The 26,841-nt window shown below is 36.0% G+C and overlaps 1 protein-coding gene across 1 annotated transcript in view; it reads right to left on the bottom strand.

Annotated features, from left to right (window-relative positions):
- Nucleotides 1–26,841, bottom strand: part of LOC117329298 — a 47,479-nt gene that overhangs the window by 3,758 nt on the left and 16,880 nt on the right. The window contains exons 6-14 of the mRNA XM_033887220.1: nt 22,289–22,468; nt 18,430–18,675; nt 13,898–14,140; nt 10,697–10,888; nt 9,823–9,985; nt 8,521–8,750; nt 4,663–4,828; nt 1,854–2,074; nt 833–964 (exon numbers count right to left, since the gene is read on the bottom strand). Coding sequence (XP_033743111.1) covers nt 833–964; nt 1,854–2,074; nt 4,663–4,828; nt 8,521–8,750; nt 9,823–9,985; nt 10,697–10,888; nt 13,898–14,140; nt 18,430–18,675; nt 22,289–22,468 — 1,773 coding nt within the window. The remainder of the gene's footprint in view (nt 1–832; nt 965–1,853; nt 2,075–4,662; nt 4,829–8,520; nt 8,751–9,822; nt 9,986–10,696; nt 10,889–13,897; nt 14,141–18,429; nt 18,676–22,288; nt 22,469–26,841) is intronic.

The raw sequence follows: 26,841 nt of genomic DNA, 5'->3' as shown, positions 1-26,841 counted from the left end.
AGTAAGGTAAAACAAAGGTAATGTACTTATTCTAAGTAAGGTAAAACAAAGGTAATGTACTTATTCTAAGTAAGGTAAAACAAAGGTAATGTACTTATTCTGAGTAAGGTAAAACAAAGGTAATGTACTTATTCTGAGTAAGGTAAAACAAAGGTAATGTACTTATTCTGAGTAAGGTAAAACAAAGGTAATGTATTTATTCTGAGTAAGGTAAAACAAAGGTAATGTATACTTATTCTGAGTAAGGTAAAACAAAGGTAGTGTATACTTATTCTGAGTAAGGTAAAACAAAGGTAATGTATACTTATTCTGAGTCTGGTAAAACAAAGGTAATGTACTTATTTTGAGTAAGGTAAAACAAAGGTAATGTATTTATTCTGAGTAAGGTAAAACAAAGGTAATGTATACTTATTCTGAGTAAGGTAAAACAAAGGTAGTGTATACTTATTCTGAGTAAGGTAAAACAAAGGTAATGTACCTTATTCTGAGTCAGGTAAAACAAAGGTAATGTACTTATTCTGAGTCAGGTAAAACAAAGGTAATTGATCTTATTCTGAGTCAGGTAAAACAAAGGTAATGTATTTATTCATAGTAAGATTAAACAAAGGTAATGATCTTATTCTGAGTACCTGGTAAGGTAAAACAAAGGTAATGTATTTATTCTGAGTGAGATTCAATGTGATCTATTAGATTCATCATTCAGGAGATAGAAATATATCCATTTTATAGATTTGTCTATGACATGATACTAATATACATTGTACCTACATGTACATCTGGGAGGTAGGAAGCTCTTTTTTTGTTATTCATACAACATTGATGTGATACTTACCAATACCTACACATCTTGGAGGTAGGAAGGTAGATTTATCTTTCCATTGTGAACATACAAGGTTGGTATCATTACAATAATAATCTGTTGAACATGGCAAGTTGGAAAAGTCTGTAGGTATTCCAAACTCATCTAAAATTTAAGAAAGGAAAATAGAAATGTTTATTTGAATGAGATGTTAATAATAATTACAGTATTTGGCTGTGAACTAAGGTCATAAATTCCAGTAATTGTGAGAGCATAATGAAGCAATGAAGCTATCGCTCTACTCAATGACTGTCTGCAGCCGATGCATGGACTTTTAGTATTTTGCATGCTCACATAATTCTAGGAATCCATTTGACAGGTTGTCATTGGAAGCATTTATGGTCCCACAAGAGAAGACTGACATCCCTCCATAGGGACATGCATGTTATATGACCAGAAGATTATGAATGTGGTCTATTTCACAAGTTAACCTAAAGCTGAAGTAGCTGTTAGCTTCTATGAAATCTTTAAATGATTTCTTTTCTGAATATTGATGTTCCTGTATTGTAAACCACTTTTTTAGCAGTGCTTATGTATTCTCGCTAGAATCCAAGTTGTCTTTCATGTTAAACCTACTTATACATCATGTCAAAGGTAACATATACATTGTATATGTACCTACCTAGAGGTTTTTGACACAAATAACCCAAGCAGTACTAGTTCTAGAGTTGCTATACCTACCTAGAGGTTTTTGACACATATAGGCCAGCAGTTCTAGTGTTGCTATACCTACCCTAGAGGTTTTGACACATATAAGCCAGCAGTTCTAGGGTTGCTATACCTACCCTAGAGGTATTTGACACATATAAGCCAGCAGTTCTAGTGTAGCTATACCTACCTAGAGGTTTTTGACACATATAAGCCAGCAGTTCTAGTGTTGCTATACCTACCTAGAGGTTTTTGACACATATAAGCCAGCAGTTCTAGAGTTGCTATACCTACCTAGAGGTTTATGACACACATGGGCCAGCAGTTCTAGTGTTGCTATACCTACCTAGAGGTTTTTGACACACATAAGCCAGCAGATCTGTACAAGGAGTTGTTCCAAATAAATAGTCCTGCTCTAGTGTGCCACACTTCTCATATAAATGATCATTGCTACTTTCTTGGGTCATCAAGTATTTGTGTAACAATTGTGTACCATCCTCAAACTTGTACATGCCAGTGATAGGTTTGTGTAGCCCTATGTAGGCTTTAATTTCACCAGCAGCAGTACTGAAAAATTAAACTTTGTAAGTTATAATGTACCAGTAATTAGACTCATAGGTAGCATGTTCTCAGGACAGTCACATGATTTCAAATGTAACATTGATATATCTACTAAATCCCCTAAACTGTGTACTTACACTAAATCTCCTATAACTGTGTACTTACACTAAATCTATAACTGTGTACTTACACTAAATCTCCTATAACTGTGTACTTAAACTAAATCTATAACTGTGTACTTACACTATATCTCCTATAACTGTGTACTTACACTAAATCTCCCTGTAACTGTGTACTTACACTAAATCTCCTGTAACTGTGTACTTACACTAAATCTATAACTGTGTACTTACACTAAATCTGCTATAACTGTGTACTTACATTAATCTATAACTGTGTACTTACACTAAATCTCCTATAACTGTGTACTTAAACTAAATCTATAACTGTGTACTTACACTATATCTCTTATAACTGTGTACTTACACTAAATCTCCCTGTAACTGTGTACTTACACTAAATCTCCTATAACTGTGTACTTACACTAAATCTATAACTGTGTACTTACACTAAATCTATAACTGTGTACTTACACTAAATCTATAACTGTGTACTTACACTAAATCTCCTATAACTGTGTACTTAAACTAAATCTATAACTGTGTACTTACACTATATCTCTTATAACTGTGTACTTACACTAAATCTCCCTGTAACTGTGTACTTACACTAAATCTCCTATAACTGTGTACTTACACTAAATCTCCTATAACTGTGTACTTACACTAAATCTCCTATAACAGTGTACTTACACTAAATCTATAACTGTGTACTTACACTAAATCTATAACTGTGTACTTACACTAAATATCCTATAACTGTGTACTTATACTAAATCTCATATAACTGTGTACTTATACTAAATCTATAACTGTGTACTTACACTAAATCTATAACTGTGTACTTACACTAAATCTCCTATAACTGTGTACTTACACTAAATCTCCTATAACTGTGTACTTACACTAAATCTATAACTGTGTACTTACACTAAATCTCCTATAACTGTGTACTTACACTAAATCTATAACTGTGTACTTACACTAAATCTCCTATAACTGTGTACTTACACTAAATCTCCTATAACTGTGTACTTACACTAAATCTATAACTGTGTACTTACACTAAATCTATAACTGTGTACTTACACTAAATCTATAACTGTGTACTTACACTAAATCTCCTATAACTGTGTACTTACACTAAATCTATAACTGTGTACTTACACTAAATCCCCTATAACTGTGTACCTACACTAAATCTCCTGTAACTGTGTACTTACACTAAATCTATAACTGTGTACTTACACTAAATCTATAACTGTGTACTTATACTAAATCTATAACTGTGTACTTACACTAAATCTATAACTGTGTACTTACACTAAATCTATAACTGTGTACTTACACTAAATCTATAACTGTGTACTTACACTAAATCTCCCTGTAACTGTGTACTTACACTAAATCTCCTGTAACTGTGTACTTACACTAAATCTCCTGTAACTGTGTACTTACACTAAATACCCTATAACTGTGTACTTACACTAAATCTCCTATAACTGTGTACTTACACTAAATCTATAACTGTGTACTTACACTAAATCTCCTATAACTGTGTACTTACACTAAATCTATAACTGTGTACTTACACTAAATCTCCTATAACTGTGTACTTACACTAAATCTATAACTGTGTACTTACACTAAATATTCTATAACTATGTACTTACACTAAATCTCCTATAACTGTGTACTTACACTAAATCTATAACTGTGTACTTACACTAAATCTCCTATAACTATGTACTTACACTAAATCTCCTGTAACTGTGTACTTACACTAAATACCCTATAACTGTGTACTTACACTAAATCTCATATAACAGTGTACTTACACTAAATCTCATATAACTGTGTACTTACACTAAATCTCCCTGTAACTGTGTACTTACACTAAATCTCCTGTAACTGTGTACTTACACTAAATCTCCTGTAACTGTGTACTTACACTAAATACCCTATAACTGTGTACTTACACTAAATCTCCTATAACTGTGTACTTACACTAAATCTCATATAACTGTGTACTTACACTAAATCTCCTATAACTGTGTACTTACACTAAATCTATAACTGTGTACTTACACTAAATCTCCTATAACTATGTACTTACACTAAATCTCCTGTAACTGTGTACTTACACTAAATACCCTATAACTGTGTACTTACACTAAATCTCATATAACAGTGTACTTACACTAAATCTCATATAACTGTGTACTTACACTAAATCTCCTATAACTGTGTACTTACACTAAATCTCCCTATAACTGTGTACTTACACTAAATCTCCTATAACTGTGTACTTACACTAAATCTATAACTGTGTACTTACACTAAATCTCCTATAACTGTGTATTTACACTAAATCTCCTATAACTGTGTACTTACACTAAATCTATAACTGTGTACTTACACTAAATACCCTGTAACTGTGTACTTACACTAAATCTCCTATAACTGTGTACTTACACTAAATCCCCTATAACATCAGCTGCGAAGACTGCAGGCACACTGGCTAAAGTGGCGCCCTCTGTCTGACAAGAGCTGATGGCGTCAGTATAGTTCATGGCCATATCATAGAACACTTTCAGGCAGTGACTCTGATATTTCTCCCATCCAGTCGGGCAAACCAATTCTAACACAAACAACCAGTCAAATGGTAGAAACAAAATTTTGTTAAGGTTGTTCAAGAGGCACAAAAGACCCGTATCACTCACAAATATTTAAGTAACCATGTTAAATTATTTAAATCAAAATGTATCATCCAAACTCTTTACCCATTTTGAGCTTTGTTGTTCATGAATACTTCATATATCAAATCCAGTTTTGCTCTTTATACATATATTCATAACAGAAGTATGATTCTCAACCTCAAAGTCCATGGAAACAAGCTTCACAGCTTATCCTGATAGCATGATAATGTTCTTTTCTTTATGTCACGAAATGTTATGCATGCTAAAACACGGGGACAAAGTGTTTATGAATGGGTTCACACATTTGGCTAATCCTGATAGTATGAATGTGTGATTCTTCAGGTCCAGTATATCTAGTTATTGTGTACCTGTCATCTTGGCCATTCTAAGTAATAATCCAAGAAATCAGACCCCATGTGTTTAATGTAGGCAGATATATGAGTAGTAGGGATCTGAATAATTCTGAGCTGAAAACTGCAGATCGGTGCGACCAAGCATGAAAGTCAACAGCATTTATATAAGGACTTTTATCTTGATATATCCCCATAACTGGCAAAAAATCATGACTTTTGAAATGATAGCACTTCAAAAGAATTCTCGTAGCTTATTAGACCAAAATAACCTTATTCACAGAGCTGAATCACAAATATCCATCATTTAGACCAAAGCAAAGGGTTTGAACAGTTGGTGAAAAGCCCTAATTACTCTGTACTAGACATCTCCTGTCAACTATATACTAAATAGTACTCTGAACCAGACATCTCCTGTCAACTATATACTAAATAGTACTCTGTACCAGACATCTCCTGACAACTATACACTAAATAGTACTCTGTACCAGACATCTCCTGACAACTATATACTAATTAAAATAGTACTCTGTACCATACATCTCCTGTCAACTATATACTAAATAGTACTCTGTACCAGACATCTCCTGTCAACTATATACTAAATAGTACTCTGTACCAGACATCTCCTGACAACTATATACTAAATAGTACTCTGTACCAGATATCTCCTGACAACTATATACTAAATAGTACTCTGTACCAGACATCTCCTGACAACTATACACGAAATAGTACTCTGTACCAGACATCTCCTGTCAACTATACACTAAATAGTACTCTGTACCAGACATCTGACAACTATATACTAAATAGTACTCTGTACCAGACATCTCCTGACAACTATACACTAAATAGTACTCTGTACAAGACATCTCCTGACAACTATACACTAAATAGTACTCTGTACCAGACATCTCCTGACAACTATATACTAAATAGTACTCTGTACCAGACATCTCCTGACAACTATACACTAAATAGTACTCTGTACCAGATATCTCCTGACAACTATACACTAAATAGTACTCTGTACCAGACATCTCCTGACAACTATATACTAAATAGTACTCTGTACCAGATATCTCCTGACAACTATATACTAAATAGTACTCTGTACCAGACATCTCCTGACAACTATATACTAAATAGTACTCTGTACCAGACATCTCCTGACAACTATACACTAAATAGTACTCTGTACCAGACATCTCCTGACAACTATACACTAAATAGTACTCTGTACCAGACATCTCCTGACAACTATATACTAAATAGTACTCTGTACCAGATATCTCCTGACAACTATATACTAAATAGTACTCTGTACCAGACATCTCCTGACAACTATATACTAGATAGTACTCTGTACCAGATATCTCCTGACAACTATACACTAAATATTACTCTGTACCAGACATCTCCTGACAACTATACACTAAATAGTACTCTGTACCAGACATCTCCTGACAACTATACACTAAATAGTACTCTGTACCAGACATCTCCTGACAACTATATACTAAATAGTACTCTGTACCAGACATCTCCTGACAACTATACACTAAATAGTACTCTGTACCAGACATCTCCTGACAACTATATACTAAATAGTACTCCGTACCAGACATCTCCTATCAACTATATACTAAATAGTACTCTGTACCAGACATCTCCTGACAACTATACACTAAATAGTACTCTGTACCAGACATCTCCTGACAACTATACACTAAATAGTACTCTGTACCAGACATCTGACAACTATATACTAAATAGTACTCTGTACCAGACATCTCCTGACAACTATACACTAAATAGTACTCTGTACCAGACATCTCCTGACAACTATACACTAAATAGTACTCTGTACCAGACATCTCCTGACAACTATATACTAAATAGTACTCTGTACCAGACATCTGACAACAATATACTAAATAGTACTCTGTACCAGACATCTCCTGACAACTATACACTAAATAGTACTCTGTACCAGACATCTCCTGACAACTATACACTAAATAGTACTCTGTACCAGACATCTCCTGACAACTAAATAGTACTCTGTACCAGACATCTCCTGACAACTATATACTAAATAGTACTCTGTACCAGACATCTCCTGACAACTATACACTAAATAGTACTCTGTACCAGACATCTCCTGACAACTATATACTAAATAGTACTCTGTACCAGACATCTCCTGACAACTATATACTAAATAGTACTCTGTACCAGACATCTCCTGACAACTATATACTAAATAGTACTCTGTACCATACATCTCCTGACAACTATACACTTAATAGTACTCTGTACCAGACATCTCCTGACAACTATACACTAAATAGTACTCTGTACCAGACATCTGACAACTATACACTAAATAGTACTCTGTACCAGACATCTCCTGACAACTATATACTAAATAGTACTCTGTACCAGACATCTCCTGACAACTATACACTAAAAAGTACTCTGTACCAGACATCTCCTGACAACTATACACTAAATAGTACTCTGTACCAGACATCTGACAACTATACACTAAATAGTACTCTGTACCAGACATCTCCTGACAACTAAATAGTACTCTGTACGAGACATCTCCTGACAATTATATACTAAATAGTACTCTGTACCAGACATCTCCTGACAACTATATACTAAATAGTACTCTGTACCAGATATCTCCTGACAAATATATAGGAAATAGTACTCTGTACCAGACATCTCCTGACAACTATACACTAAATAGTACTCTGTACCAGACATCTGACAACTATACACTAAATAGTACTCTGTACCAGACATCTCCTGACAACTATATACTAAATAGTACTCTGTACCAGATATCTGACAACTATATACTAAATAGTACTCTGTACCAGACATCTCCTATCAACTATATACTAAATAGTACTCTGTACCAGACATCTCCTGACAACTATACACTAAATATTACTCTGTACCATACATCTCCTGACAACTATATACTAAATAGTACTCTGTACCAGACATCTCCTGACAACTATACACTAAATAGTACTCTGTACCAGACATCTCCTGACAACTATACACTAAATAGTACTCTGTACCAGACATCTCCTGACAACTATATACTAAATAGTACTCTGTACCAGACATCTCCTGACAACTATATACTAAATAGTACTCTGTACCAGACATCTCTGACCCTTAGCCTGGGGTGAGCGAACATTCAGGAGATCTTGCTATTCCTTCACTAACCTTGTACACTAGGGTCATTTAAGACTTACTTGCAGCAGCCTTTTCACAGATAAAAGGCTTTGCGTCGGTGACGGGAACTTCATTAACAGCACCTCCAGGGATGTCTACAGCCACGCCCAGGCGATCTGAGTGAGTGGGGGTGGAAAGGGAAGGTAACACACTCAGTATATCACCAGCAAGTCTCTCACTCCATTTCCATGTTCCCACATCTGTGTAGGCTCCCAGCCAGTACGATGCAGGAACAGCATTTGTCCAGTTCCTTGTGGTGTGAGAAGTGATAATATGAAGTTATTGTAACTTATTCCAAGATGTGTGGATAATTGTATTGTACAGTCTGGTTCATGTGTAAATAAAAAAGTTCTAAAAAGTTGGTGTCATGGAAAGTAAAAAATTAAAATATTTCTTAAGTTTGAATTTCAAAGCATTTGACATGTCAAATTCTAGGAACCTGAAAAAATTAAAACAAGGACTGTCGCCAGATTGACTTATTTTTATACTCTCACTCTGCCCTGATTCCCACTACAACCAATTTTTCACTAAATCCTGTTTCCTGCTACAAAGTAATTCCTACTACGCAACGATTCCCACTTCACCCTTTTTTCCCACTAAATGCTGTTTACTGCTACACCTTCATTCCCACTATGCATTGATTCCCACTATGCCATAGTTCCCAATATGTCCATGATTCCTACTATGCCCTTTTCCCACTATGCCCTGATTCACTGTACACCATTTCCCCACTATGCCCTGATTCACACTACGCCCTTTTCCCACTATGCAACTTCAGTGTACATGTGTGCTGACAATACATATATATGTAAGTTTAGAAAGATCTGATGAAAACTGTTAAAAGTATTGTACATCATGACTCTGCTTACAAATAATAAAAACATGAGCGCAGCTGCACAATTTTGGTGTATGCTGACAGCTACTTTAGTTTTTTATTCCTTTTTTTTTTATGCAATATTTTCCCCTCCAGCCCCAAAGAGCCAACCCCTTCGTTGATACAACATTAGATATCCTTTGCCCAATAATGCTTTCAACCTAATTTAATCAAAGTCCTTTTAGTAGTTCAGAACAAGTAGTGATTTAAAGGAATTACCAAAATTTCCCCTATCGAGTTCCATCCCTTCAGCCCCAAGGGAGCCATGCATCCTTCCTTTTTACAACATTAGATTTCCTTTGCCCAAAAATGCTCCTTTCAAAATAACATCAAAGACCACATTTAGTTGTTCAGGACTAGTAGCAAATTAAGGCCAGGTGAGCTAAAAGAATTATGAAACAATCCACTCTACCACATCAGCATCAGATAATCATACAAATAAACTTACCAAACATCAACGATGGAGGACTCCAGTTCTGTTACTGTCTGAATATTGACAAGTCCTGCATCCTCCAGGTGACAGGCATCATACGCCTCCCAAAATGTCACAACACCATCATATAGCTTGTAACATATGTACTCCTTCATATACCAACCATCTGGACAAAGATCTGTATGGATATATACCAACAAAGATTGAAGCCACAATATGCCAACAAAATCTGTACAGTGATATACTTGCAAACATCTATGTATACAGCAATATACTAAAGAGACCTTTACAGTAATATACATAATTATGTACCTAAAGATTTTTGGTTTGTTTTTGTTTAACGTCCTATTAACTGCCAGGGTAATTTACGGACGTGTCAGTTTTGGCGGTGGAGGAAAGCCGGAGTACCCAGAGAAAAACCACCGGTCTACGGTCAGTACCTGGCAACTGCCCCACGTAGGTTTCGAACTCGCGACCCAGAGGTGGAGGGCTAGTGTTAAAGTGACGGGACACCTTAACCACTCTGCCACCGCGGCCCCGTACCTAAAGAGACCTGTACAGTAATATACATATGTACCTAAAGAGACCTGTACAGTAATATATATACATTGTATGTACCTAAAGAGATATGTACAGCATATACCTATAGAAACCTATACAGTACTATACATGTACGTGCAGATATATGTACAGTATATACCTACAGAGATCTGTACAGTAATAAACCTGCTGAGATACATCCATATTATCAACTATTGTAGAGGATTAAGAAGTATAACCACACATATCAATTTGTTAGTCTTTGCATACATAAATACTACATCTGATTCATTACATCATCATATGAGAATCGATTTGGCTGTTCAGTGTTTCCTGAACAAGATCTTACTTCTACAAGCTGGTGGGATTGACCACTGCCCCGTCTTCTGACATACAATTTCACCGTCATGGTTGTTAACTCTCTCTTCCCCACTGATGAGACACTCCACCTGTGCTCTGTCTCCAATACTGTAGGAACCTTGAACCTGCTGTAGGACCATTTCCACCCTAGCGCTGGCCACAGTCGGGGGAGCAGCACAACCTATTGAACATATAGTGCACCTTTCTGAGCTAAATCCGACTGACACAGGGACAAAAAGCACCAGGACACATCGTTTTATTACATAGTGCATTAAGAAGGAGACACGTACTGTAAAGTGTGTCTTGTATATATTCCATAGTTCCAATACTCAAATGAAGCATTTAAGTAGAATGCTGTTTATTAGGCCACTTATCAAAGTATCAGGATACTAATAGATACTTTACTGATCATATCTATCTCAGGATCAGGTTACCAATAGTTAAATGGAATGTGAATATGTTAAAAACACAGATTTATTTACTAGAACTGTCGCCAGGATGGTTGCATGACTAATACCATCTGCAGACCCCACAAATCAGTTGATGATGATAATTTAATGCAAAAAAGCTGAAGCACTGTAACTTTTACAGGATGATTTTGAAACAATTAAAGCAAAATAATTATTTTCTTTATTGAAAAAAATGTTAAAATAACCAATCTAAAGTTTTTAAGTATTTCTTGCACGATTTCAATTTCTCTTTACAGAAAGATATTAACAATTATTGAGTGAATTAATTCATTCAAATTTAATGTTCTATACATTTTTTGGAATCAAAATTAACAAAAGAGGTGGGAAAAAATCAACTTTTTCAAGTTTTATTAATCAGCACCTTGATTAAACTTCAAGTTGGCTTTTTTTTTCTTTTCTGGAAACTATTTTATTAATGATAAACCATAAATTTTCAAGCATAGATTTTCACAAATTTGATGAAATTATATATTTGATCATATTGTGTCATATATTCAGTATCAAAATAAAAGAAGAACTTTGTACTTAAATCTGAAATTTTAAAAAGGTTGCTAATTCATTCATTCTTGAACAAGAGGCCCATGGGGCCTGTATCGCTCACCTGGTTAGATTTGACCAAATGTCAAAATAATGTTCATATTCAATTTGTTTTATTTGTAAATCTCTAACAATGCTATATATGGTTATAGTGTGGGAATCCGAACTGCTTTAAAGATTAATGAAGTCCAGACTCTCTAAGGTCTGAAAGACCTCAAGAATTGTTTTTAGAACATGCATGCATTCATCACTTTATGACTAGTATCGCCTTCCCCCAAGGATGTTTCTGACCAACTTGGGTTCAAATCCATTCATAACTTTATGACTAGTAGCGATTTAAAGGAATTACCTCTATTTCCCCTATTGGGCCCCACCCCTTTGGCCCCTTTGTGGTCAGAGTCAGCATTTATGCAAAATATATTCCCCTTCCCCCAAGGATGTTTCTGACCAAATTGGGTTCAAATCCATTTATAACTTTATGACTAGTAGCGATTTAAAGGAATTACCTCTATTTCCCCTATTGGGCCCCGCCCCTTTGGCCCCTTTGGGGTCAGGGTCACCATTTATGCAAAATCTCTTCCCCTTCTGCCAAGGATGTTTCTGACCAAATTGGGTTCAAATCCATTGATAACTTAATAACTATTAGCGATTTAAAGGAATTACCTCTATTTCCCTTATTGGGCCCCGCCCCTTTGGCCTCTCTGGGGTCAGATTCACCATTTATGCAAAATCTGTTTCCCTTCTGCCAAGGATGTCTCTGACCAAATTGGGTTCAAATCCATTCATAACTTTATGACAAGTAGCGATTTAAAGGAATTACCTCTATTTCCCCTATTGGGACCCGCCCCTTTGGCCCCTCGAGGGTCAGAGTCACCATTTATGCAAAATCTGTTCCCCTTCTGCCAAGGATGTTCCTGACCAAATTTGGTTCAAATCTATTCATAACTTTATGACAAGTAGCGATTTAAAGGAATTACCTCCATTTCCCCTATTGGGCCCCGCCCTTTTGGCCCCTTTGGGGTCAGAGCCACCATTTATGCAAAATCTGTTCCCATTCCCCCAAGGAGGTCTCTTACCAAATTGGGTTAAAATCCATTCATAACTTTATGACTAGTAGCGATTTAAAGGAATTGCCTCTATTTCCCCTATTGGGCCCGCCCCTCAGGCCCCTTGGGGGTCAGAGTCACCATTTATGCAAATTCTGATCCCCTGCTGCCAAGGATGTTTCTGACCAAATTTAGTAAAAATCCAATAAGAACTTTTTGACTAGTAGCGATTTGAAGCAAATGTTGACGGACGGACGACAGACGGACGATGGACGGACGGACGACGGACGCCGCGCCATGACATAAGCTCACCGGACCTTCGGTCCAGGTGAGCTAAAAATGCCCTTATTTTAGGTAAAATTCCTTAAAACCACAACAAACATCCCTTATTGTCTTCATAAAAGTATCACATGTATGTGATTAGGATGTCTGAATATGATTGACCCCAGGAAACTCAAGTTAATGCATGGAAACTGATTTTCTATTTATAGTAACTGTGACCATGACCTTCGACCTTTGAAGCATAATCACTTTGTGGGGCACAACTTGGTGTGGCAATGATCATTGTCACAAAATTTCAGAAAGATCCAATAAAAATTGAGCAAATGCATAGCTGGACAAAATTGTATTGATTTTTTTATATAAAATGGGCATAATTCTCTTAAAAGGGGGCATTTTATAAAACTACTTCGAATTCCGGGGGCACAACTCTGTGTTCAACTATTGTACTGATAATTGTCACAAAATTTTTTAAGAAAGATCCAATGAAAACTGGGCAAATGCTTTGCAGGACACTTTTATATAAAAGGAGCACAACTCTCTTAAAATGGAGCATTTTGTAAAATTACTTAGATCCCCCCGGGGCACAACTCCTTGTTGTCCTGATCATTGTCACAAATTTCACTGATCGGATGAAAACTTAGCAAATGCATAGCCAGACAAAATTCATTTACAAATGGACGGCCAGCTGGCCGGCCGGGCAAGCTGATTCAAGTATAACTCCCCCTCCCTCCCCCCAAACAAATTCACTGCAGGGATATAATAATGTAATAATGTTATGAAAAGGCTACAAGAACTAGTACGTTCCCTATCCTTTCTGTTATTTGCTTTTAAACCAAGTAGAGGGATGTTACTGACCATATCTTCTTATGTACAACTGGCTATCTGAATCCGAAGGTACTGGAGTAACTACTGGTGGACCTCCTCCAAACACAGCACATGTCAAATTGAGCCAATGGTACGAGAAGAAGGAACAGTTATGGTAGATACATGTCTGGGCACACAATTCTGCTGACTGTCCATCTGTAGCCAGTAGCAGCTCCCCATCCTGAATCTCAACCGTCTGATGATACCAAAGGTCAAATTCCTCAAGGTCAGCATCTACAATTAACAATATGTTAGCATACACATGTAAGCAGTACTTTAATAGTCCCGTGGGCATCACTCACCATCTACATCTTCATTAACACCACTTTGACCTCTTCTACTATCAAATATGCCTCAGATCAAGTTAATCAGATTAAAAGTCCCTTTATACTATGAGGGAGATACATTTAAAAATCCTTGCTTTAAAGATCCCTATTGAGTCTTTGCGAGATTGAGCTCTTATTTTACCCAAGATTTTTCTAGATAAAGTTTGGTTTAACTCCTTCATCTATACAGTACTTGTCCCTCTGGCAAGTACAGATGTGGGTGGGGCATGGAGACAACCATACACAAGAGACAACTCACCCAAGGACTATCCCATTCAAGTTCAGTATCATTTTGTCTATCAAATAGGTGTATGGCCAGGTAGCTGTCAGTATATCATTTTGTCCTTATTTAAATAGTTGTTTATCCTTGTACCTGTCATCATATATTGCTACAGTAAGGTGTTATTACTCTACAATCAAGTCTTGTTGGTATAGTGTATGTGTGCTAAGGGTGTCTGACAGAGTGGTCTGATTGTAACATCTATATGTTCACATAGATGTTAATTTAATAAAACTTACCCACTTTTATATGTAACATATGTGTTTATTTGCCAAACTTATATATCAGAATGGTCATGTGTATGTATAACAGTATACATTCCTGACTGATGGTCATGTGTATGTATAGCAGTATATATTCCTGACTGATGGTCATGTGTATTTATAGCAGTATATATTCCTGACTGATGGTCATGTGTATGTATAGCAGTATACATTCCTCACTGATGGTCATGTGTATGTATAGCAGTATATATTACTGATGGTCATGTGTATGTATAGCAGTATACATTCCACACTGATGGTCATGTGTATGTATAGCAGTATACATTCCACACTGATGGTCATGTGTATGTATAGCAGTATACATTCTTCACTGATGGTCATGTGTACGTATAGCAGTATACATTCCACACTGATGGTCATGTGTACGTATAGCAGTATACATTCCTCACTGATGGTCATGTGTATGTATAGCAGTATACATTCCACACTGATGGTCATGTGTATGTATAGCAGTATACATTCCCTACTGATGGTCATTTGTATGTATAGCAGTATATATTACTGATGGTCATGTGTATGTATAGCAGTATACATTCCAGACTGATGGTCATGTGTATTTATAGCAGTATATATTACTGATGGCCATGTGTATGTATAGCAGTATACATTCCTCACTGATGGCCATGTGTATTTATAGCAGTATACATTCCTCACTGATGGTCATGTGTATTTATAGCAGTGTATATTACTGATGGTCATGTGTATGTATAGCAGTATACATTCCTCACTGATGGCCATGTGTATTTATAGCAGTATACATTCCTCACTGATGGCCATGTGTATGTATAGCAGTATATATTACTAATGGTCATGTGTATGTATAGCAGTATATATTACTGATGGCCATGTGTATGTATAGCAGTATACATTCCAGACTGATGGTCATGTGTATGTATACCAGTATATATTACTGATGGTCATGTGTATGTATAGCAGTATATATTACTGATGGTCATGTGTATGTATAGCAGTATACATTCCTCACTGATGGCCATGTGTATGTATAGCAGTATACATTCCTCACTGATGGCCATGTGTATTTATAGCAGTATACATTCCTCACTGATGGCCATGTGTATGTATAGCAGTATACATTCCTCACTGATGGTCATGTGTATGTATAGCAGTATACATTCCTGACTGATGGTCATGTGTATGTATAGCAGTATACATTCCAGACCGATGGTCATGTGTATGTATAGCAGTATACATTCCTCACTGATGGTCATGTGTATGTATAGCAGTATACATTCCTCACTGATGGTCATGTGTATGTATAGCAGTATACATTCCTCACTGATGGTCATGTGTATGTATAGCAGTATACATTCCAGACTGATGGTCATGTGTATGTATAGCAGTATATATTACTGATGGTCATGTGTATGTATAGCAGTATATATTACTGATGGTCATGTGTATGTATAGCAGTATATATTACTGATGGTCATGTGTATGTATAGCAGCATACATTCCAGACTGATGGTCATGTGTATGTATAGCAGTATACATTCCTGACTGATGGTCATGTGTATGTATAGCAGTATATATTACTGATGGTCATGTGTATGTATAGCAGTATATATTACTGATGGTCATGTGTATGTATAGCAGCATACATTCCAGACTGATGGTCATGTGTATGTATAGCAGTATACATTCCTGACTGATGGTCATGTGTATGTATAGCATTATACATTCCTGACTGATGGTCATGTGTATGTATAGCAGTATACATTCCTCACTGATGGTCATGTGTATGTATAGCAGTATACAATCCTCACTGATGGTCATGTGTATGTATAGCAGTATACATTCCAGACTGATGGTCATGTGTATGTATAGCAGTATACATTTCTGACTGATGGCCATGTGTATGTATAGCAGTATATATTACTGATGGTCATGTGTATGTATAGCAGTATACATTCCTGACTGATGGTCATGTGTATGTATAGCAGTATATATTACTGACTGATGGCCATGTGTATGTATAGCAGTATACATTCCTCACTGATGGTCATGTGTATGTATAGCAGTATACATTCCTCACTGATGGCCATGTGTATGTATAGCAGTATACATTCCTCACTGATGGTCATGTGTATTTATAGCAGTATATATTCCTGATGGTCATGTGTATTTATAGCAGTATATATTACTGATGGTCATGTGTATTTATAGCAGTATATATTACTGATGGTCATGTGTATGTATAGCAGTATATATTCCTCACTGATGGTCATGTGTATGTATAGCAGTATACATTCCTGACTGATGGTCATGAGTATGTATAGCAGTATATATTACTGATGGTCATGTGTATTTATAGCAGTATATATTCCTGACTGATGGTCATGAGTATGTATAGCAGTATACATTACTGACTGATGGTCATGTGTATGTATAGCAGTATACATTACTGACTGATGGTCATGTGTATGTATAGCAGTATACATTCCTGACTGCTGGTCATGTGTATGTATAGCAGTATATATTACTGATGGTCATGTGTATGTATAGCAGTATATATTACTGATGGTCATGTGTATGTATAGCAGTATATATTACTGATGGTCATGTGTATTTATAGCAGTATACATTCCTCACTGATGGTCATGTGTATGTATAGCAGTATATATTACTGATGGTCATGTGTATTTATAGCAGTATATATTACTGATGGTCATGTGTATGTATAGCAGTATACATTCCTGACTGATGGTCATGTGTATGTATAGCAGTATACATTCCTGACTGATGGTCATGTGTATTTATAACAGTATACATTCCTCATTGATGGTCATGTGTATGTATAGCAGTATATATTACTGATGGTCATGTGTATGTATAGCAGTATATATTACTGATGGTCATGTGTATGTATAGCAGTATATATTACTGATGGTCATGTGTATGTATAGCAGTATATATTACTGATGGTCATGTGTATTTATAGCAGTATACATTCCTCACTGATGGTCATGTGTATGTATAGCAGTATATATTACTGATGGTCATGTGTATTTATAGCAGTATATATTACTGATGGTCATGTGTATGTATAGCAGTATACATTCCTGACTGATGGTCATGTGTATGTATAGCAGTATACATTCCTGACTGATGGTCATGTGTATTTATAACAGTATACATTCCTCATTGATGGTCATGTGTATGTATAGCAGTATACATTCCTGATGGTCATGTGTATGTATAGCAGTATACATTCCTCACTGATGGTCATGTGTATGTATAGCAGTATATATTACTGATGGTCATGTGTATGTATAGCAGTATACATGCATTCCTCACTGATGGTCATGTGTATGTATAGCAGTATACATTCCTCACTGATGGCCATGTGTATGTATAGCAGTATACATTCCTCACTGATGGTCATGTGTATGTATAGCAGTATACATTCCTCACTGATGGTCATGTGTATGTATAGCAGTATACATTCCTCACTGATGGTCATGTGTATGTATAGCAGTATACATTCCTGACTGATGGTCATGTGTATTTATAACAGTATACATTCCTCACTGATGGCCATGTGTATGTATAGCAGTATACATTCCTCACTGATGGTCATGTGTATAAGAGGTATAAATGAGGTAAAATACTTACCAATCAGTTCAGATGATTCTGATGAAGAAACAAAGCCATTACGATCTAGGTTAATGTAGTCTCCACGGTTACCTAAGTGAGGTTTGTCAAATAGGTAGCAGACACCTGGATAGTATGAACATCTGACACAGCGAAACTGGGTCTCTTCCATACAAGCCAGCTCACATTCAACAATGGAGTAAAGCTTGTACACAGCTTTCCCACTCCTATAGCCAGAAGAGAAAATCTTGGTCCTTTCAAATCGAGCTGAAACAGTTTATTGAAATACATCACTGCAACATGTAGGTAGAGAGTTATCAGGATACATGTATATCAAACACTGGTTAAGTTGATAAAAAATCCTATAGGAGTAATAATTATGATATTCAGGACTCAAACCATCATCCAATGGACAGCAACACTGTGGTAAATATCTGAATCATTGTTATACAGCCAATCAACCAGATTTATCATGGCTTATTGTTCTTTATGTTTTCTTTGATGACCCCAGCTGGATTTCATCCCATTAGTATTATGGCAGAGATATGTCAACCCATTAGTAATATGGCAGAGATATATGTCAACCAATCAGTAATATGGCGGAGATATGTCAACCAATTAGTAATATGACGGAGATATGCCAACCCAGTAGTAATACAGAGGAGATATATATCAACCCATTAGTAATATAGCAAAGATATGTCCACCCATTAGTGATATGGCGGAAATACGTCAACCAATTAGTCATATGGAGATGTCACCCATTAGTAATACGGAGGAGATATATGTCAACCAATTAGCGATATGGCAGTGATATGTCAACCTATTAGCAATTAAGAGATGTCAACCCATAAGCAATGTGGAAATGTCAACCCATTAGTGATATGGAGATGTCAACCCATTAGTAATATTGAAGAGATTTGTGAACCCATTAATAATATGGAGGAGATACATGTCAACCCATTGGTTAAATGGCGGAGATTTGTCAACCCATTAGTAATATGGAGGAGATATATGTCAACCCATTAGTTACATGGTGGATATATGTCAACCCATTAGTAATAAGGAGAAGATATATGTCAACCCATTAGTAACATGGAGGAGATATGTCAACCCATTAGTTATATGGCAGATATATGTCAACCCATTAGCAATTTGAAGATGTCAACCCATTAGTAATATAGCAGAGATATGTCAACCCATTAGTAATATAGCAGAAATATATCAACCAATTAGTAACATGGAGGAGATATATGTCAACCCATTAGCAATTAGAAGATGTCAACCTATTAGCAATTAAGAGATGTCAACCCATAAGCAATGTGGAGATGTCAACCCATTAGTAATATTGAAGAGATTTGTCCACCCATTAGTAATATGGAGGAGATACATGTAAACACATTAGTAATATGGAGGAGATATATGGCAACCAATTAGTAATATTGAAGAGATTTGTCAACCCATTAGTGATATGGAGGAGATATATGTCAACCCATTAGTAATATTGAAGAGATTTGTCAACCAATTAGTAATATGGAGGAGATATATGTCAACCCATTAGTAATGAGGAGGAGATTTGTCAACCCATTAGTAATATTGAGGCGATATATGTCCATCCATTAGTAATATGGTGGAGATATGTCAACCCATTAGTAATATGGAGGAGATACAAGTAAACACATTAGTAATATTGAAGAGATATATGTCAACCCATTAGTAATATGGAGGAGATACATGTAAACCCATTAGTAATATGGAGGAGATACATGTAAACCCATTAGTAATATTGAAGAAATATATGTCAACCCATTAGTAATATGGAGGAGATACATGCAAACCCATTAGTAATATTGAAGAGATATATGTCAACCCATTAGTAATATGGAGGAGATACATGTAAACCCATTAGTAATATGGAGGAGATACATGTAAACCCATTAGTAATATTGAGGAGATATATGTCAATCCATTAGTAATATGGAGATGTCAGCCCTTATCAGAGCAATGGCCCTACCCCTGTCAACTTTACTCGAATGCGGCACTTTACTGTGCAATTACTTCGAAAAGAAATGATGTGTAACTGATCTGTAGACTGTTCCAATGTTCGATTTGCAATGATTTACCAGCACATATGAAGCAAGAGTACCCTGGATGCATGCTTTCTTGAACAAGGGCCCAATGGGCCTGAATCGCTCACCTGCAATGCAGTGATCTTTTCATATATAAATCCTGCAGTTATTTGAAAGCATGCTACAGGACCAATATAATGTCTATTGGCACTTTGGCTATTCAGAAGTCATTTAAAGATTTAAGCATACTTGATCGACGTGACCTTGAATGTGAGGCAGGGTCATTCATTTGAACAAACTTGGTAGCCCTTCACCCCAGCATGCTACAGACCAAATATCAACTCCCTGGGACTCTTGGTTTTTGAGAAGTCGTCGTTTAAATATTTCAGCCTTTTTGACCCCTGTGACCTTGAATGAAGGTCAAGGCCATTCATTTGAACAAACTTGGTAGCCCTTCACCCCAGCATGCTACAGACCCAATATCAACTCCCTGGGACTCTTGGTTATTGAGCAGAAGTTGTTTAAAGATTTTAGCCTTTTTGACTCCTGTGACCTTGAATGAAGGTCAAGGTCATTCATTTGAACAAACTTGGTAGCCCTGCACCCCAGCATGCTACAGACCTAATATCGACTCCCTGGGACGCTTGGTTATTGAGAGGAAGTCGTTTAAAGATTTAAACCTTTTTGACTCTTGTGACCTTGAATGAAGGTCAAGGTCATTCATTTGAACAAACTTGATAGCCCTTCACCCCAGTATGCTACAGACCAAATATCAACTCCCTTGGACTCTTGGTTATTGAGAAGAAGTCATTTAAAGATTTTAGCATTTTTTAACTATGTGACCTTGAATGAAGGTCAAGGTCATTCATTTGAACAAACTTGGGAGCCCTTTACCCCAGCATGCTACAGGCCAAATATTAGGTCTCTGGGACTCTTGGTTATTGAGCAGAAGTCGTTTAAATATTTTAGCATTTTTGACTCCTGTGACCTTGAATGAAGGTCAAGGTCATTTATTTGAACGAACTTGGGAGCACTTCACCCCAGCATGCTACAGGCCAAATATTAGGTCTCTGGGACTCTTGGTTATTGAGAAGAAGTTGTTTAAAGATTTTAGCCTTTTTGACTCCTGTGACCTTGAATGAAGGTCAAGGTCATTCATTTGAACAAACTTGGTAGCCCTTTGCCCCAGCATGCTACAGACCCAATATCAACTCCCTGGGACTCTTGGTTATTGAGAAGAAGTTGTTCAAAGATTTTAGCCTTTTTGACCCCTGTGACCTTGAATGAAGGTCAACTTTATTCATTTGAAGAAACTTGGTAGCCCTTCACCCCAGCATGCTACAGGCCCAATATTAGGTCTCTGGGCCTTTTGGTTATTGAAAAGAAGTTGCTTGAATGGAAAAGTTGACGCCGGACGGACTGCTGGACGGCCGGAAGACGGCCGGACGACGGACGCCGCGCCACGGCATAAGCTCACTTGAGCTAAAAATCAGCTGAAAGCATGCAGCGTCAAGGGAGGTCATGGTTAACCAAAGAACATTTTCACTGTGCACAGTGTTACATGTAGCTCAGTGTGAAATCAATTGAATTTAGACCAAGTTATATTAGAAAAATGAACTAGTGTTTCTTTTTTCCGCTAGTATATATAACTCATTAAGTAAATTTGAGGTCTACAGGTAGACTGGTGTTTTGTGTTTTAAACTGTTGAATATAAACGAGCTTTTAAGAATTGTGAAAGTTATTAAAATCTATGCTATTTCTTACATGTATATATAGCGTAAAAAAAACATGAACATATTGTAGTGACTTACAGACACAGACAGGAAGTTGATGTTGGTCCCACAATGCCTGGTTATTACAGGTGAGAGTGCCAGGTGTCATTCTGTCTATCCTGTAATGACCTTGACATTGGTACTGAACCTTACTGCCCGGTCCTGTTCCTGTCACATTGTAGGAGGCATGTTCTACATGGGGAACTGGTCCACAATAATCTGAAATTTTGAAAGAAGTTTTCCTATAAACTATCCCATGTAAAGTTTTCCTATATCCCGTGTAAAGTTTTCCTATATCCCATGTAAAGTTTTCCTATATCCCATGTAAAGTTTTCCTATATCCCGTGTAAAGTTTTCCTATATCCCATGTAAAGTTTTCCTATATCCCGTGTAAAGTTTTCCTATATCCCGTGTAAAGTTTTCCTATATCCCATGTAAAGTTTTCCTATATCCCATGTAAAGTTTTCCTATATCCCATGTAAAGTTTTCCTATATCCCGTGTAAAGTTTTCCTATATCCCATGTAAAGTTTTCCTATATCCCGTGTAAAGTTTTCCTATATCCCGTGTAAAGTTTTCCTATATCCCATGTAAAGTTTTCCTATATCTATGTAAAGTTTTCCTATATCCCATGTAAAGTTTTCCTATATCCCGTGTAAAGTTTTCCTATATCCCGTGTAAAGTTTTCCTATATCCTGTGTAAAGTTTTCCTATATCCTGTCTAAAGTTTTCCTATATCCCGTGTAAAGTTTTCCTATATCCCGTGTAAAGTTTTCCTATATCCCATGTAAAGTTTTCCTATATCCCGTGTAAAGTTTTCCTATATCCCGTGTAAAGTTTATCCCATGTAAAGTTTTCCTATATCCCATGTAAAGTTTCTCTATATCCCGTGTAAAGTTTTCCTATATCCCATGTAAAGTTTTCCTATATCCCGTGTAAAGTTTTCCTATATCCCGTGTAAAGTTTTCCTATATCCCGTGTAAAGTTTTCCTATATCCCATGTAAAGTTTTCCTATATCCCGTGTAAAGTTTTCCTATATCCCGTGTAAAGTTTTCCTATATCCCGTGTAAAGTTTTCCTATATCCCATGTAAAGTTTCTCTATATCCCGTGTAAAGTTTTCCTATATCCCATGTAAAGTTTTCCTATATCCCGTGTAAAGTTTTCCTATATCCCGTGTAAAGTTTTCCTATATCCCGTGTAAAGTTTTCCTATATCCCATGTAAAGTTTTCCTATATCCCGTGTAAAGTTTTCCTATATCCCGTGTAAAGTTTTCCTATATCCCGTGTAAAGTTTTCCTATATCCCATGTAAAGTTTTCCTATATCCCGTGTAAAGTTTTCCTATATCCCGTGTAAAGTTTTCCTATATCCCGTGTAAAGTTTTCCTATATCCCGTGTAAAGTTTTCCTATATCCCATGTAAAGTTTTCCTATATCCCATGTAAAGTTTTCCTATATCCCATGTAAAGTTTTCCTATAAACTAGCTATGCCATGTAAACAATTAAGTTTACTATAAACTTTCCCTTGTAAACAGTAAAGAATCTATTTACAGTAATTTTCAATAATGACATCATCCTTGACCATAGCACTTATCCATGTATCACCACCCCTCACTTCATTGCTAGGGGATAATAAACTCTTAAGTGAAATAACATCTACATTCCCTTGAATCATTCTCATTGTTAAACTTGTCTGAGCTTTTATTATCATATATATATATATATATTCAAGTTATTAAACAAACTTGGTCGCTGTTCACCCAAGCATGCTACGGGCCCAATATTAACTCCCTGGGCCTCTTTGTTATTAAGGAGAAATTGTTTTTAATGATTTTAGCTTATTTGACCCGTGATCTTGGATGTTTGTCAAGGTCATTCATTTGAACAAACTGGTAGCCCTTTCACCCCAGCATGCCACAGAGCCAATATTAGGTCTCTGTGTCTCATGGTTAATAAGAAGAAGTTGTTTAAAGGAAAACATTGACCAGGCCATCAGATGATGATTGGCTTAAAATGTAGGGAGATAAAATTAAATACCAAAACAAACATATATGTTTAGAATTCTAGATAAAAATCAAATACAGAAATAAACAAAGGACAATAACTTTTGCAAAAATAGTTAACTCAAAATATCTCTCAAGGAAAAACAATATATCATGGTTAAAAAATCTTTCAGGTTTCAAAGAGATTGGTCAATAAATAAAGGAAATCTCCTGACAACAAAAAATTGATATGCTGTACTTACCATATGTACATTGATGTGGTATACTTACCATATGTACATTGATGTGGTATACATTGATGTGGTATACTTACCATATGTACATTGATGTGGTATACTTACCATATGTATATTGATGTGGTATACTTACCATATGTACATTGATGTGGTATACATTGATGTGGTATACTTACCATATGTACATTGATGTGGTATACATTGATGTGATGTGGTATACATTGATGTGATGTGGTATACATTGATGTGGTATACATTGATGTGATGTGGTATACATTGATGTGGTATACTTACCATATGTACATTGATGTGGTATACATTGATGTGATGTGGTATACATTGATGTGGTATACATTGATGTGATGTGGTGTACATTGATGTGGTATACATTGATGTGGTATACATTGATGTGGTATACTTACCATATGTACATTGATGTGGTGTACATTGATGTGATGTGGTATACATTGATGTGGTATACATTGATGTGGTGTACATTGATGTGTGGTGTACATTGATGTGATGTGGTATACATTGATGTGGTATACATTGATGTGGTGTACATTGATGTGGTATACATTGATGTGATGTACTTACCATATGTATATTGATGTGGTATATATTGATGTGATGTGGTATACATTGATGTGATGTGGTATACATTGATGTGGTATACTTACCATATGTACATTGATGTGGTATACATCGATGTGGTATACTTACCATATATACATTGATGTGGTATACTTACCATATGTACATTGATGTGGTATACATTGATGTGATGTGGTATACATTGATGTGATGTGGTATACATTGATGTGGTATACATTGATGTGGTATACTTACCATATGTATATTGATGTGGTGTACATTGATGTGGTATACATTGATGTGGTGTACTTACCATATGTATATTGATGTGGTATATATTGATGTGGTATACTTACCATATGTACATTGATGTGGTATACTTACCATATGTACATTGATGTGGTATACATTGATGTGGTATACATTGATGTGGTATACTTACCATATGTACATTGATGTGGTGTACTTACCATATGTACATTGATGTGGTATACATTGATGTGGTATACATTGATGTGGTATTCTTACCATATGTACATTGATGTGGTATACATTGATGTGGTATACTTACCATATGTACATTGATGTGGTGTACTTACCATATGTACATTGATGTGGTGTACATTGATGTGATGTGGTATACTTACCATATATACATTGATGTGGTATACTTACCATATGTACATTGATGTGATGTGGTATACTTACCATATGTACATTGATGTGGTGTACATTGATGTGATGTGGTATACTTACCATATATACATTGATGTGGTATACTTACCATATGTACATTGATGTGGTATACTTACCATATGTACATTGATGTGGTATACTTACCATATGTACATTGATGTGGTATACATTGATGTGGTATACTTACCATATGTACATTGATGTGGTATACATTGATGTGATGTGGTATACATTGATGTGGTATACATTGATGTGATGTGGTATACATTGATGTGGTATACTTACCATATGTACATTGATGTGGTATACATTGATGTGATGTGGTATACATTGATGTGGTATACATTGATGTGATGTGGTGTACATTGATGTGGTATACATTGATGTGGTATACTTACCATATGTACATTGATGTGGTGTACATTGATGTGATGTGGTATACATTGATGTGGTATACATTGACGTGGTGTACATTGATGTGGTATACATTGATGTGATGTACTTACCATATGTATATTGATGTGGTATATATTGATGTGATGTGGTATACATTGATGTGATGTGGTATACATTGATGTGGTATACATTGATGTGGTATACTTACCATATGTACATTGATGTGGTATACATCGATGTGGTATACTTACCATATATACATTGATGTGGTATACTTACCATATGTACATTGATGTGGTATACATTGATGTGATGTGGTATACATTGATGTGATGTGGTATACATTGATGTGGTATACATTGATGTGGTATACTTACCATATGTATATTGATGTGGTGTACATTGATGTGGTATACATTGATGTGGTGTACTTACCATATGTATATTGATGTGGTATATATTGATGTGGTATACTTACCATATGTACATTGATGTGGTATACTTACCATATGTACATTGATGTGGTATACATTGATGTGGTATACATTGATGTGGTATACTTACCATATGTACATTGATGTGGTGTACTTACCATATGTACATTGATGTGGTATACATTGATGTGGTATACTTACCATATGTACATTGATGTGGTATACATTGATGTGG

This window comes from Pecten maximus, chromosome 1, assembly GCF_902652985.1.
Source record: "Pecten maximus chromosome 1, xPecMax1.1, whole genome shotgun sequence".
NCBI lineage: Eukaryota > Metazoa > Mollusca > Bivalvia > Pectinida > Pectinidae > Pecten > Pecten maximus.
This window is presented reverse-complemented; position numbering and strand designations above follow the sequence as displayed.